General features: G+C 46.7%; 1 protein-coding gene across 11 annotated transcripts in view; it reads right to left on the reverse strand.

Annotated features, from left to right (window-relative positions):
- LOC147603999 (E3 SUMO-protein ligase SIZ1-like) overlaps positions 1-15,656 on the reverse strand; it is a 108,796-nt gene that overhangs the window by 34,303 nt on the left and 58,837 nt on the right. For 2 of the 11 annotated variants that reach the window (XR_015265430.1, XR_015265426.1), the window contains exons 9-16: positions 9,911-9,986; positions 9,731-9,804; positions 9,489-9,596; positions 9,249-9,404; positions 8,979-9,083; positions 8,469-8,549; positions 7,097-8,363; positions 6,758-6,952 (exon numbers count right to left, since the gene is read on the reverse strand). Coding sequence is in view for 2 of the 11 variants with exons in the window: in XM_086795410.1 (XP_086651536.1) it covers positions 6,816-6,958; positions 7,097-8,363; positions 8,469-8,549; positions 8,979-9,083; positions 9,249-9,404; positions 9,489-9,596; positions 9,731-9,804; positions 9,911-9,986 (2,010 nt within the window). In the remaining 9 variants the exon portion in view is untranslated. Of the gene's footprint in view, positions 1-6,431; positions 6,551-6,721; positions 6,959-7,096; positions 8,364-8,468; positions 8,550-8,978; positions 9,084-9,248; positions 9,405-9,488; positions 9,597-9,730; positions 9,805-9,910; positions 9,987-15,656 lie in introns of those variants that run through there. The other 9 variants (XR_015265429.1, XR_015265425.1, XR_015265428.1 and 6 more) reach the window with 5 other exon arrangements.

Consider the following 15,656-nt stretch of genomic DNA (forward strand, 5'->3'; position numbering starts at 1 on the left):
TACTACTAGGAGTGTAGCAATAGATGTAGTGCTCCTCCGTCTCTGGCTCTATCCAACAAATCTGACAAATCCTGTCCCCTGGAGGTATGCCTCTAAATCTACGTGTCTCTATCTCTAACTGATGTGAGGAGGTGCGGATCTGCCCAATGGCGCACCTCAATCCATGAGACAGATGGGTATCCATGTAGCTCGGTCTAAGTATAAAGCCATCCTCAGTGGTGCGGTGAAGATGGTCTCTATAGAAAGCCATCTTCGTCCCCAATTCCTGTGAGGGCTCTAGCCATGTCCTCCTAGTGTCCAACTGAATGAGGTCATGTCTGATGACTCTACTAATCTCAGAATGTGTCAAGGTGAGAGAGAGAGAGAGAGAAAGAAAGAAAGAAAGAAAGATTTTATTAACGTCTTCCAAAAGACCGAACTCGGCCTATGAGACAAATCGGAGTACCTGTATGGGGTATCCTCTGTCATCCCAACAAAATGAAAAAGTACTGAATAAAAAAAGCTGAATCTGGGTGTGCAGGGGATGGAGCTCTATTACTAGGAGAATGCAAAGCTATATGCATGGAGTATACAATCATGATATGCAACCTAGCTAGCTCCATCCTGTACCATACTGGGGGTATAAAATGGTATACATCAGTGAAGGGGGTGTCCACAGCTCCCTGAAGAACATGCCTGGGTGTGCTCTGAAGCGAGCCAGTCGCTCCGCACCCTCTCTGTGAAACTGAGCTCTGATCTCTGTCATCTCTCTCTGGTATAGGCGTGGTGTCCGAAAGCCAGGTGTCCCGTGTCTCCGAGAGAGAGAGAGAGAGAGGGAGAGAGAAGAAGAAGAGAGAGAGAGAGAAATGAAATGAAATGATATATTAACGTCTTCAGAAGGCCAAAATGACCTATAAGACCAAAAAGGTTACAACAATTGGTCGATCTGATACAATGTCTGTGTAAGAAAAGCTAAAAACAACTAACTGAAACTGAAATAACTATGAGGAAAAGTACGGTACTAGGAGCTCCTAATGGATAACATCTGGGAGGAAAACTCCAGCAACAAAGTTAAGCATCATACACATCACCCAAAGATGTCTCTCATCGGTCGATGGCAGATATCCTCAATGTCCTCCATGGTGAGTACTCTGACTGGACGTCTCCCATGCCGTGCTAGTATGGTCCTGATCCTCTGTTGTAGTCTCCGCCGGTGTCGAGATGGGCCTCTCATCTTGGGGCGCCTGGACCGCCCCAGCTCTATAGCCCGATCAATCAGTGTACCTCTAGTGCGGCTATACTCTGGGGCTAGCTGCAAAAGGCCAAAGTGACCTATGAGACCAAAGTTACAACCATGTGACATCTGATACACTGTCTAGAAAAGAAAAGAAAGAACTGAAGGTAAGTATCTAGCCCTACAATACATCAGTAGGGAGCATCCGGAAGCAGCAACTAGGGAGAGTGGGAAGCTAATGCTGCTAGTCAAAATGGGGTACATGAGTACATGGATACATGAATACATGATTATGGGGGAGTACAAAAGTGACAGTAAGTACAACAGTAAATGGCTGGAGTCGTAATCATCCTAGGAGCTCTAGCATAATATAACGTCTTCCAAAAGACCTAACTCCTATGAGACAAATCGGTGTACCTGTATGGGGTATCCTCTGTCATCCCAACAAAATGAAAAAGTACTGAACTAAAAAGCTGAATCTGGGTGTGCAATAAGTACAATGAGTGGGGGAGGGGATGGAGCTCTACTACTAGGAGAATGCCAAGCTATATGCATGGAGTATACAATCATGATATGCAACCTAGCTAGCTCCATCCTGTACCATACTGGGGGTATAAAATGGTATACATCAATGAAGGGGGTGTCCACAGCTCCCTGAAGAACATGCCTGGGTGTGCTCTGAAGCGAGCTAGTCGCTCCGCACCCTCCCTGTGAAACTGAGCTCTGATCTCTGTCATCTCTCTCTGGTATAGGCATGGTGTCCGAAAGCCAGGTGTCCTCTGTCTCCTGCGGGCTCTGAGTGTCTCTGCTCTCTGGAGAGTAATTCCCTGCCGTGCAGGGGCTGGGAGCGGGATGGTCTCTGAAAAAATGTAGTAATCTGTGTCTGTCGTCCCCCCTCTAGAGCTGTCTGAGCCTGTAATGATGTCTCTCTGTGGCACTGTATGTCTAGAATGCCAAACCAGCCTATACCACAAATGTCACACATCCCTAGGCCTACATCGTATCTCTTTGATTCCCCCAATGTCACTAGGGCTCTTAAAAAGCTGCATAATGGGAGAGCAAAAGATCATGAGGATCTACGCGCAAAAGATTTCACCCGCCGGGACCACGTATTGGCTCCCATTCTTGCCAGTCTTTTTAACAGAGCACTCCGTGAAGGCTTCCCACCCTCCTGGACTACCAACACCATTGTCCCCATCCACAAAGCAAGAGATCCCAAGGACCCGGGTAACTACATGACTATCATTATTGGTCACACAATGGCCAAAATTTATGGGGCAGTACTAGAAGACATGATGAGCTCTATGGCAGAGAGGATGGGAAACAGAGCATCAGGCCAAGCAGGCTTTAGGAGAAACTTCTCCACGCTGGACCATATCTTTACTTTACGGCCTATCATAGGGGAGGCGAGGTCCTCAAAGAGACGTGTATTGCTACTTTGTGGATTTCCGCAAAGCCTTTGACTCCGTCCCTCGATCTCATCTAATAGGACGCTTGCAGGAGCTCCAGTTCTCACATGAGATGATATGGTGTGTGATGGCACTATATGAGGCAATACTCGGCCGAGTATGTGCACCCGGTGGGACCTCGGGAGATATCTATGGCACTATTGGGGTTACGTAGGGCTGCCCACTGTCACCTACACTCTTTGGCCTATACATTGATGAGATCATAATATTTGTGGATAGTTTCGGAGGTAGAGATTCACCATTGGCTCAGACAGTAGTGCCCATATTGCTATATGCTGACGAATTGTCTTGATCTCAGATTCAGCCGAGGATTTATAGAAAGACTTAAATGCATTGGACAGATTGTGCAGGGTCAGAGACGTTACGGTCAATTTGGGCAAAACCAAGGTTATGACGAATTGTCTTGATTTCAGATTCAGCCGAGGATTTATAGAAAGACTTAAATGCATTGGACAGATTGTGCAGGGTCAGAGACGTTACGGTCAATTTGGGCAAAACCAAGGTTATGGTCTTCAACACATCTTATGCAGTCGCCTCACGATTTTCTTTCATATACAATGATGCCCCAGTGAGGATTGTGCAGAAGTATGTGTATCTAGGAGTCACTTTTACAGGCCCTTTGTTTTGCATGACCACAGCTGCCATTGACCGACTTGCGAGGGGGCACGCCTCCCTAGCCCGTATGGAGAGACAGCGTTTCTAGGCACATTTTTCAAGAACCCTGCACTAAGTGCTGGCTCTTTGATACCATAGTTGTCAGGTACGATACCATACAAATCGTACGATACGATACCGTACAGTTCGTGTGATACGATACCGTACGGGAAAATACGGTACGATATTAAATTTTTTTCTTATCGTACGATAAAATACAGTGTTTTAAAAAAATACTTATAAACTTAGGTATTTTCAAGTCCAGATATGGAGTATTTCAGAAAGGAGGGAAGACAGAGGAAGCTCAAACAGCCATAGATAAGCAAAAAATAGACCATTACCTCCCCAAAAAAAAAAAAAAAAAAAAAACATTTTTGAAAAAAAAATTCCTTAAAAAAATCCGTACAAGTCTGTACGGTATTCCGTACAATAAGGCGTCCTACGCCGTACAAAAACAACCTTGTTTGATACTCTAGTACGACCAACAGCTATGTATGGTGTAGCCCTCTGGGGCCTTGGCCTAGGTAAGGATCACTGGAGGAGCATAAAGAGGCTACAGGTGATGATGTTGTCACGCATGATCAGGAATAAGCCATCTGTACCAAATGACATTCTACATGCAAAGTTTGGGTGGCCCCACTGGTTACAGATGCCCTTTTTCAAACTGTCACTTATATTCAGCATGTATACACGCTTGACAGAGATCGCCTCCCACGACTAGCACTAGAGTCCACTATGCGATTATATGGCGAGAGGGAGAGGGAGCGATTGAGACGAGCTGGACTGCCCTCCTCCTCAGCGACACGGCCACCACCATTACCGACACATGCATGGTACTATGAGGTAGTCGAGTGGTTTCATGCACATGGCATACAGATGCACCGTTTCCCCCCGTTTCAGTATAGCCTGGATTCCCCATACCTTGATCTCTCACGTCAGGAGATCAACCGGATCATCCAATTAGATCTACTCGGGCTACACATACGCCAAACATGGGTGTCTCCGTCAGAGATTGGTAAGAAGTGTGAGTTCTAAAGAGATCACTTCTTGAGACTCTCCGAGGATGGATTCTTTGAGATCCCGGGATACATACAGATACACGTGTCACATGCCATGCATATCACGATCGGCCAGCTCACGGTATCCTCCCACCGCCTCAAAGTAGAGACTGGCAGAGCTAAGGATATGCCACATGAGGAGAGCACATGCACAGTATGCAACACAGGAGCACTAGAGGATGAGGCCCATTATATGCTCAGTTGCCCGGCTTACTATGAGATACGGGGGAGATTCCATTGCCTCTTCCGAGAGGGATTCGGACCACTCACACGGGTGATACAATTTGAGGATCAGAGGTGCTTGGGCATGTACTTGATGGAGCTCAAACGACACAGGGATGTAGTGTTGAGGCAGCATGCTGAGAGACAGCCCCGGCTCTGGCAGGACACACAGAGAGCCATCACAGATTTCTGTGGTACATACATCCACATCAAAATCTATTGCCCACAACAGTTCCTCTACTATGACATCAGAGCCCACCACCCGTACCCATGCTCCAGCTCCATGCCCCAGAGGAGTTCTTAGTGAGAGAGCTCGATCCATTCTATGAGCCAGACATCCCCAACCCAGAGCATTAGGACCCTCCACCACACAGAGACGGATTCATGAGGTTCTCCGCCGACATGTCACACTCCCATCACAGAGGATTGACATTCACTCCACCATCAGATCGGTTCTGGCCGAGGCGGGTATCGACATTAGCTGACCACAGCATATCTCACTCTACAGAGGATCATCTTTTGATCACATGTACTGTCAGATGTTTTCATTTTACTTTTTCTTTCAGTTTTCCATGGCTCAGTATATCCATGGTACCATTGTATTACTTTTGGTCTCATAGGCCCTTGGGGTCTTCCATGGACGTTAATAAAATCTTTCTTTCTTTCTTTCTTTCTCTCTCTCATTATTGTATCACTTCAGTCTAATAGGTCCATTGGGTCTTTAGTAGATGTGTAATATATCTTTTTTTCTTTCTTTCTCTCATTTGATCAAGTTTCGACCCTCAGCTAGAGGCTTAAGCCTTGGACAATATATCTTGACGCAATGGAGGCTCAAGGCAAACAAGAGAAGGAGATGACCCAAGCTGATTATTGGTGAAAACAAGTGGAAATTTTGACCAAGTATGGCAGCAAGAGAGCCGATTGCAAGAGGTTTAAATGCCGGTATTGGAAACTTGAGAGGGGTGGGACTCCTGATCCTGCAAAAACCCATTTACTTGTTCTCAGTGGATATGGCATTCAAAAGTGTAAGCAGATCCCCACAGCTGAAGCTGTGAAGATCCAGCATGATTATCAAATGTACCCAATTCCAGGGAGCCAAAGAGAGACTCATGCTGTATCTGCAACTCCAGCAAATCCTACAAGTGAACATCCTTCCACTAAGGGTCATGAACGCAGCCAACGCTCAAGGAGTTGAGATAATGCAACCACCATATTTGGAGCATCTTCTGCCAGCATTCATGGTACTCCCTCCCAAACAAAAGGCAAACAAAGCACCCTTCATACAGCATGGCATCCTCAAAGGAAAGCACAAGTAGATACAGCTGTTGCTGCCCGCTTTTTTTACTCATGTGGTATCCCTTTTAATGTGGCCAGATCTCCTTTCTTCAAGGAGATGGTGGCTGAAATTGCAGGCTTTGGGCCCACTTATGAAGCACCCAATATGACGCATTGCATGAGAGACTTTTGCAAGATGATGTCTCTAGCATTAATGATGACATTGTTCCTCTGAAAGAAAAATGGGACATCTATGGGGTATCATTGATGGGAAATGGCTGGAGTAATATACACAACCACTCTTTGGTGGGTTTCCTTGCATCATGCCAGGGCAAGGTTTTGTACATATAAATCCACAGAATGTGGTGTGCACCAAAAAACACCTGTTCGTTTGAGAAATGTGGAGTGAGGCAGTGGAATATGTGGGGCCAAATAATGTTGTACAATTTGTATCTGATTTGAAGAGTACAAACAAAACTGCAAGAGCATTATTAGAGCACAGATATCTACATGTGACATGGAGTATGTGCATGGCACACTGTTACAACTTGTTAAAAGATATTGGGAAGTTGTAGACAGCATAAGGCCCTCATCCACAGTGCAAATTCAGGCCTGACACAGTGCTCCCTCTTGGCTCAAGGGCTTCATGCATACTCAACCTGTACACACCACATCAATGGCAAGTCCAAGCTGACCCTAAAACTCAACAAGAACAAGCGTAACAAAATAATCATGAAGATTATCCAACACCAAAAATTGGCTAGGGAAAGGAAAACAATGCATCTATGAAAGGACTAATACTCTTGCATAACAGTGCTTGCACGAAGTACCTGTACACTACCAAGAGTTTCATTCGTAAAAATTACCAAAGAGCAAAGGACCTTGCAGAGTTCCAGTTCAGAAGAAGTAAAAGCTCCTGCCGCTTTAATCAGAATCAGAATCTACTCGAAAGTAATTCCTTGGGTGATTAGCAGGTTGGTCTACAGTACTGCCTTTGACTCTTCTGTGTGTGAAGGTATTCTCATCTGCTCGTGTTCCATGGTTGCTCAAGTCAAGAAGAGCTGATGCTGCCAACCAAACAAAAGACAGCATATTTACCATCTGTGCTTACAAATCATATATGCTAACAACCTTGGAGATGTCAATTGCTTCAACAATTAATATTTTTACTTTGATCAGAAAATTCATTAGCCATGCAGACCCACCTGAGTCAACAAGAGGATCAAATTGTGTTCTTTCATGAGATGGTGCACATAGAGGAGCCACAGCACTGGGAAACGATTCACATCCACCCAAACTTAGAGAGAACCACCCATCATCATTGGAAGCCACCAGGGGCTCCCGTACAGTAGGCGTAACTGCAGATCTGGCTGGTTGTTGAGGTAGAAAAATTCGCAAAGATGGATCAGCTGAAGCCAATCCATTTGTACCCTCTATAGCTTGACCATGGTAAGCTTGTCCCATAAAACTTTGAGTTTCTCCATTATAATCAGTGTAAGTTGTTTCTAGCATGGAATTTCCCCTGGGTTGTTGACCTGATAACATGTACACTGGTTTGGGTGCCAGCAGAGGAGTGGGACAAGCAGGAAGGTGGCAGCTCTGAGGTGCCGTAGAAACATCTGATGCAGAGCTAAAAAGCTCAAAAGGGCCATTATGTGCCTCTGTTGGCCAAAAATCGTCTTGATCTAAAGGAGGGGCCAAACACCCCCTACTGGTTCCAAATAAGTCCAAAGGTACAGTTGTGTTCCCCTGAAAAGAGCCCACCTCAGTAAAGCGGACTGCTGTTTCAGAACCACCATGAACGAATCCTGTCCCAAAATCCGAAGCAAGCCCTCTATCATTACCTTGTATCTCGGCCACAGGAGCTATTTGGAAGGAAGCCAATCTTCCGGCTCCCAAATTGTACTGATTTGCGTTGTCTTCCTCTGTGTCACTCAAGACAATGATTTCTGGAGTTTTAACCTGATCTACATCCCCACCAATCAGTCCATTGGGCCAAGCATTTGCTGGTGCTTCAATAAACATTGAGTTAACTTCAACCTCATCCCTTTTGAACTGATGAAGGGGCTCATTGGGCTGCTGATTTACACTAGAATCCTCATTGTTAGCAGTTGAGGCACTACTTTGAGTCCTTGTCCCATTCTGTATAGCTTGGAGATTATGTCCAAGCATGTTATTGCTTGTTGCCAAGCCTGCATGGCCTGGGATGCCATTCACCTGCCAATTCCCATCCCGTGTCCTCTTGAACCCTATCTTGAGTGGCACCCGTTCAACTGAAACCCCTTCCTCTACCTTCACAGCATTTAGAAGTCCTTGACAGTTTGTGGACTTGTTTTCACCATTTGCTAAGCTGATCGAAACATCAGGTGAGCGCCAGGACTCCTTAAACTTAGCATCTCCCTCTAGTTTAGGACGCCAGCAGCCATCAGGCTTCATCTCAACTTCAGTTACATCTTCTCCATAGCTTTTCAACTGTAAAGTGTTGCATTGCATAAATTTTTTAACTGTTTAGAGCTTTGCATGACAAAAGAATTGAGATGACCAAAAATTTGGATGCTAACAATCATTCACTCTTACCGCCCTAGTTATTCGAGTGAAAAACGGGTCAACAATGAGATCATGCAAGGAGTAGTTCTTCAAGCAGATAGGGCACTGCCACTGAAACAAGCAAATAGAGTTGGTGGTTATATATCACACATCTTCATGTTCATCATGAGGGGATGAATGCAGCAAACAGAAACATATGCAATAGGCAAACAAGACCGTGGCCACAACCAAAACCTAGATGCAAGCTGAGTAAGCTTTTGCAGGCCTTGTTCAAGCCCGTGTGCAACCCGATGAGCTATGATTCAAGGATTCTCACACTAAGTCCATAACTGATCCAAAAGAGGTGGCTGTGTGCACCCTTGACTTGAACACCTGTTGGCCCTAGCCTGCCTAAGAATGTATTTGCCCAAAAAATATATATATATAAAAATCTCAGCCAATCCAAGGAAAGCTATCATGAACAAGACAATACCACTTAGCAATATTTTGGAACAGCTCATCCATGGAATCAACAACATAAGGCAACAAGTAAAGCATTACCTTGCGTGCCCTCTGATTAAGTTCCACAAATGTGCGTAGGTCAAAACAACCCATGTGCATACAAGGCTTGAACCTCCCAGCCATCTTCATTCTGGAACCACTCATCTATGTGGGAAAAAACACACACAAATCAATAGCCTTACAAAGCAGTGATAGTTGGCAGGCACTCCCATGACCAATGCACAGAAGACTTGTTTACAAAAACTTTACACTAGCAGCTTGGAAATAACAAACATGAATTGTAAAAGTGTGGCCATTAAGGTGTCTTACAGGGCAGCGAAGGTTCACAGTGATACATTCCGATACAACTTCAAGATCACTATCACTATCATCACCGACCCCACCACCACCACCAATAATGCAGCGGCGCACACGACAAAGTGCCGTATCAAAGCTTTCACCTTCCCTCTGAATGTGGCTAAAAACCTGGAAATGGTTGCAAAGTCAAATCTTAGTCCTGCAAAATCACCCTACATTCTTAAGACCCAGTGACTGGCGTTTAAGCCACACCTGATCTACCGTCAAGCGATGAATTATTCGAACTCCAATGCAGAAACTCCTTCCATCATAGGCAGAAAAAGATATTCTATTTAAACCCTCCCTTGTATGATCGGTTATCTGCAATACGATGTCAGGGTACTTCAATAGACCAATGCAAAGAACTAAGGCAAGACCAGGCACCAAAAAGCAAACTCTTTGATCATTTAAGAATGTTAATTGATGTTTGGAGCTAAATTGTAGCCAAACCTTACCACAGGTCCATCATCACGCCCATTTGCTCCTAGCTTCTGCTGACCTGGTCTATTGGTTACACGAACAAAAACACCTGTTACCATGCAGCACCAACAAGCTCAGGCAAAGACAATATAAATTCGCAGCTGCTATGTAGACTGTCTCTAATCCGAAAGGAAAGTTTAGGGCTTAGTAAACACCGTTTACTAGCAACTCAGCCTTCAAAGGCCAATGCATTCTAAACGCAACCTCATCACCAAGCAGAACACACCAGATCTGCAAGAAAGAGGAGAGCACATTAGGTCTCACTCAAAAAAAAAATCCCTTGGGTTTCTCAATTCTTTGAAAAAAAATACCGAGAACAATCAATCAGCATGGGAAGAGAGAGAAGAAGAAGAAGAAAGAAAGAAAGAAAGAAAGTTGTATTAACGTCTACAAAAGGCCAAAATGACCTGAGACCAAAAAGGTTACATCATGTCCATGAAATACATTATCATGGGTACTAAAAATAAAAATCAAAGAAAGTAATAAGAGCTGAAATGTCAGATCTGATCCCAAAACAAAAAGTGTCCAGCACTCATATCACCCTAAAATATCCCGCATAGGCACCCAATGTAGTAAAGCTGGGCCAACGGGAGAGAGTGACTTCCCCGCGAGGTAGGTCCGAAGCAGCTCGTGGAGGGTCCACAAGATCCACTATATCAGTGTCCTCCTGCTCCTGGGTCCCGAAGAAAATCGTGATGGTTGGTTGGCGACAGAGGGGGCGGGGTGGCTGGGGCTGAAGCTCGCTCAAGAAGGTGTCCGAGAGAGAGAGAGAAAGAAAGAAAGAAAGAAAGATTTTATTAACGTCTTCCAAAAGACCGAACTCGGCCTATGAGACAAATCGGAGTACATGTATGGGGTATCCTCTGTCATCCCAACAAAATGAAAAAGTACTGAATAAAAAAGCTGAATCTGGGTGTGCAGGGGATGGAGCTCTATTACTAGGAGAATGCAAAGCTATATGCATGGAGTATACAATCATGATATGCAACCTAGCTAGCTCCATCCTGTACCATACTGGGGGTATAAAATGGTATACATCAGTGAAGGGGGTGTCCACAGCTCCCTGAAGAACATGCCTGGGTGTGCTCTGAAGCGAGCCAGTCGCTCCGCACCCTCTCTGTGAAACTGAGCTCTGATCTCTGTCATCTCTCTCTAGTATAGGCGTGGTGTCCGAAAGCCAGGTGTCCTCTGTCTCCTGCGGGCTCTAAGTGTCTCTGCTCTCTGGAGAGTAATTCCCTGCCGTGTAGAGGCTGGGAGGGGTATGGATCTCTGAAAAAATGTAGTAATCTGTGTCTGTCGCCCCCCCTCTGGAGCTGTCTGAGCCTGTAATAATGTCTCTCTGTGGCGCTGTATGTCTAGAATGTATCTCCCCAGTATGCGCTGGTCTGCTGCCTCAAAGATCTGGCGTAGGGAATGTGGCTCTCTGAATAAAATGGGATATCTCTCTCTGATGGCTGTATATGCTCTGCATCTGCATACATAATGCTCCTCACTCTCCACCTCCTCTCTGCACAATCTGCATACCCTCTCCTCTCGAGGGATCCGTGCTGCTCTGCCAGTCTCAATCTCCAATCGGTGTGATGAAACTCTGAGCTGACCAATAGCCACTCGGGAGCCGTGTGGTAAAAAGCCCTCCATGTATCTAGGCCTCTCTATAAATCCATCATCAGTGATACTCATGAAGTGATCTCTGTAGTATAGCATCTTCGGTGGAAGAGGCTGTGTAGGCGATATCCATGTCTCTCGTGTATAGAGCTGCCATAGATCCTGTCTCAATACTCTGTTCCTCTCACTATGAGAGAGACGGATATGTGGTGCATCCCTGTCATACTGGAATGGTGGTAGATGATCCATGTCTAGGCCATGCTGTGAGAACCAATGTGTGACTTGTGCATACCATGATCCTCTGTCTCCTGCCTCAGCCGAAAAGCTCTGTATGATAATCTGTCCTGTGGCATCTCTCTGAATCTATCTAGCAGGCATATAGTCTGAAATATGGCCTCTACCATCATAGGAGGCGCAGCAAACTCTGCTCGGATAATGTCATGAGGTACTGACGGTTTGCTGCGTATCATGCGTGCCATCATGAGGGCCTGTGGTCTCTCTATCTGTGTCCACCAATGGGTAGCAAGGCCTGGCGCCCATACTGCTGCTCCATACATCAATGCCGGTGTGACTAATGTGTCAAATAGCCACCCCTTCGTCCGGGGCTCCTGAAAATGCGCCTGGTGGCACTGTCTCTCTAGCATAGCCAATGCTGCATATCCCCGTGTCAATCTAGCTCTGGCTGCTGAACCCATGGTAAAGCGTGTGGCTGCTGCAGAGAAGGTAACCCCTAGGTACACGTATGATGTCACCACCTCCACCTGGCATCCTGCGAGAGTGAATGTCAGCTGACTCCTGCCCTGTCTCGATGTATGAAAGACCATAACCTTGGTTTTCCCAAGGTTCACAGTAAGACCCCTCTGTGTGCAGAAATCATGGAATGCATGTAGATGCTGCTATAGACCACCTGGGGACTCAGACACTAATACAATATCATCAGCATAGAGCATAATATGTACTGAGGTACCTGCTAAATCAACTCCATCTCCGCCTCCCCGTGTAATGAAGTCAGCCACCTCATCAATGTATAACCCAAATAGCGTGGGGGAAAGTGGGCATCCTTGCTTCACACCAATGGTGCTAGCAATAGTCTCGGACATACCTCCTGGACATCTGACTCGCCCAAAAACCTGCTCATATAATGCATAGATGCCCCATGTCATATCTGCTGGTATGCCAAGAGACTGCAGGCGCTGAAAGAGCCTCTCTCGTGGTACTGTGTCAAATGCCTTGCGGAAATCCACAAAGCAACAATAGAGCTTTCTCTTCCTCACTCTGGCCTGATCCATCATACATCTCAAAGTGAATACATGGTCAGTGGTAGAGAAAGCTCTCCTGAAGCCTGCCTGCCCTGATGAGCGTAAACCTGCTCGCTCAGCATATAAGCTAAGCTCCTGCTCCAGCACTGCACCATAGAGTTTTGCCAGCACGTGAAAAACCATAACCGTCCTGTAGTTGCTCGGATCGAGCATATCCCCTGTTTTGTGAATCGGCACAATGGTGTGCATCGTCCACTCCGCAGGCAAACCCTCTGCTAGTGCCCTGTTAAACAGGTGTGCAAGAAAAGGAGCTAAAGAATCTACTGCATATATGAGATGCTCACCCTGCAGGCCCATATGGTCGGCGGCCCGTCCATGCTGTAGGCGGCGGATAGCTTCCTGTACCATCGAGTGGGTAAAGAAGCTAGCTGTGGTAGGTCGAGGCTCCTGTGGCTGAGGTATAGGTGGCTGCTGTGGGGCATGGTATAGACCCTCTGCATATGTGTGCCATGTCTGTGGGTCTGCAATAGGTGTCGGGGTCCGGGGCTCTCTGAAGTGCCGCCATGAGACAGGGCTATCTCTACTCATGAAGAAATGAAAGATCTCTAGCTCCTGTATCTCTGCGAAGGCCCGCCTTTTGCGGCGAGTAAGTCTCCTCATCTCTCTCCTCGACTCCTGCTCTGTGATGGCTCCCAAGGCTCTCTGTATGCGGAGTCGTGAGTATAGGGCTCTGCACTCGTCATCATACCATCTGTTCTGGGGCATAGTCCCAGGTCTCGCAGGCTCTCCTGAGTGTACACGATGTGGGAAGCTCTGTAATGCAGCCGTGTGTAGGAGTGATGCGAGCTGGGCTGTAATGGTATCCATAGATGCCAGGGGATCCATGAGTAGGAGCCCATCCTCTACTCTGCCAGTGTATATGTCTGCCATGTCATGTGTGAAGTAGATGGTAGTGTGTGGCGTCGGTATGTGGGGGGCTGGTGATACTGGTGATCCGGCTAGTGAAAATGCCAAGTATGTATGATCTGCCCCAATAGGACGAGGTGGAATGGAGAATGAGGTGACAAGCTGTGATGCCTCCAAAGACCCCATAATGTAGTCTACCACCGTGCCTCCGGTCCGTGTATGACCCCCATGTGGGAAGCATGTCAGTCCTCCTGATCCCGGCCACTGTAGCATCCCGTTATAAATAACGAGACGATGCCTGGCTCCCAACTCTAGTAAGTGGTCCCCATAATGTCCTCTGTCTGGTCCAGTGTCCTCTGATGCCCGACTAGCCCCTATCTCCTCTGGATCCACAGGGTGGAGGATCTCCATGTCATCATAGTCATACACCTCACACTGTCTGCTCTGTGTGTGGGCATTGAAGTCGCCCGTAAGAAATACTTCCCCTAGTGTAGAATAATGCATAATCTCCTCTGACAGACAAGTGTATGGCGAGGCTCCTATCTCCTCCTCCTGTGGCATGTCCTCTGTAATGACATAGGAGGATCCTGATGGAGAAAAGTAACATAGAGCTATGTATATAACCCTGCCCTGTGAGAGCTGTAAGCTGATCCACATGTATCTGGCCTCTGGATCCTGTGCTACCACTCTCAGTCTCCCCTGTAGCTCTCGTCTGAATAGGACTGCTACTCCCCCCCGACCCTCTCGAGGTACCCTGGCGTGTGGTCCTCCTGTATGCTGACTCCCACTGGAATCCCTCTACTCGAGGTAGCCCTCTCTCTGGGCTTTGATGTGTCTCTGTCAGAAGTATGATGTCTCTCCCCACCATAACATGCTCCAGTCGTCCAGGCTGCACCCATAGTGAACCATTACAGTTCCATACTGCTATGTGTATCGCTGTCAGTGGCCTGGTCTGTGTCCCATAGGCCCCAAACCACTAATCCATGGGCCGGCCATCAATGATGACCCGACCATCGCGATAGAAGGCCTTCTTGCCTTCTCTCCTCGCGTGTAAGACTCGTGGCATGCAAGTTCTCCTATGCTCAAGCTGCATCCTCGTGAGATCATCATCCAAGAAAATAGGAGCTCCCTCTAAACCCCGTAGTGTAACCCTCTTCCTCATGAAGGTGACCCTCTCCGTCTCTCCTGCAAACTGTAGGATAAGGGCTCGCTTGCGTGTTGAGTCTTTCCCGGCTCTCCATGCTTTGGTGAAGGGGAGAGGGTGCTCTTCCTTGTAGCCGAGCTTCATGCATAGAAGCTGTCCATCTTTCTCGGGAGTGGAGTCGGGTGTCTCAGCTATACCTGTGACTCGAATGTTGAGGCGGCGGGCATGCCTCATCTTCTCCTCCTCAATGGTGGTGTGAATGATTTGGTTTTCTTCCCTTTGAGTTTCCTCTCTCACTTCTTTACGGATGTTCTTCTTCACCACCTCGACCCATCTTGACTGCTTGGCTTCGAGCTTTCCTTCCATGTCCTTTGTGATCTCCTTGGAGATCTCTTCTTTAATGGCCGTGAGAGTGTTGTCATTGATCTCCCCTTCTTCCTTCTCAGCATTCTTGATGGCTACCATTTCCACTTTCAATGCACTCACCTCCTCCTTGAGTGCCGTGTTCTCTTGTTCGAGGTTCGTGACCCGTGCTTCGAGAGCTATGATGTGCTTGTGTAGTTTGTTTTCCACCTCATTGAGGTTGGAATCGGATGTCTTCTTGTTCTCCTTGATTAATGCCTTCATTGCCATCTCGAGGGCCTCGAGTTTCTCTTGGAGACTCGGGGCCATTCCTCCAAATCACTTCCCACAGGCAGGGAGGAGAGAGAGAGAGAGAGAGAGAGAGAGAGAGAGAGAGAGAAAGAAAGAAAGAAAGAAAGATTTTATTAACGTCTTCCAAAAGACCGAACTCGGCCTATGAGACAAATCGGAGTACCTGTATGGGGTATCCTCTGTCATCCCAACAAAATGAAAAAGTACTGAATAAAAAAGCTGAATCTGGGTGTGCAGGGGATGGAGCTCTATTACTAGGAGAATGCAAAGCTATATGCATGGAGTATACAATCATGATATGCAACCTAGCTAGCTCCATCCTGTACCATACTG

This window comes from Cibotium barometz, chromosome 62 (assembly GCF_041138505.1).
Source record: "Cibotium barometz isolate CiBa-2024 chromosome 62, ASM4113850v1, whole genome shotgun sequence".
NCBI classification, from domain to species: Eukaryota; Viridiplantae; Streptophyta; class Polypodiopsida; order Cyatheales; family Cibotiaceae; genus Cibotium; species Cibotium barometz.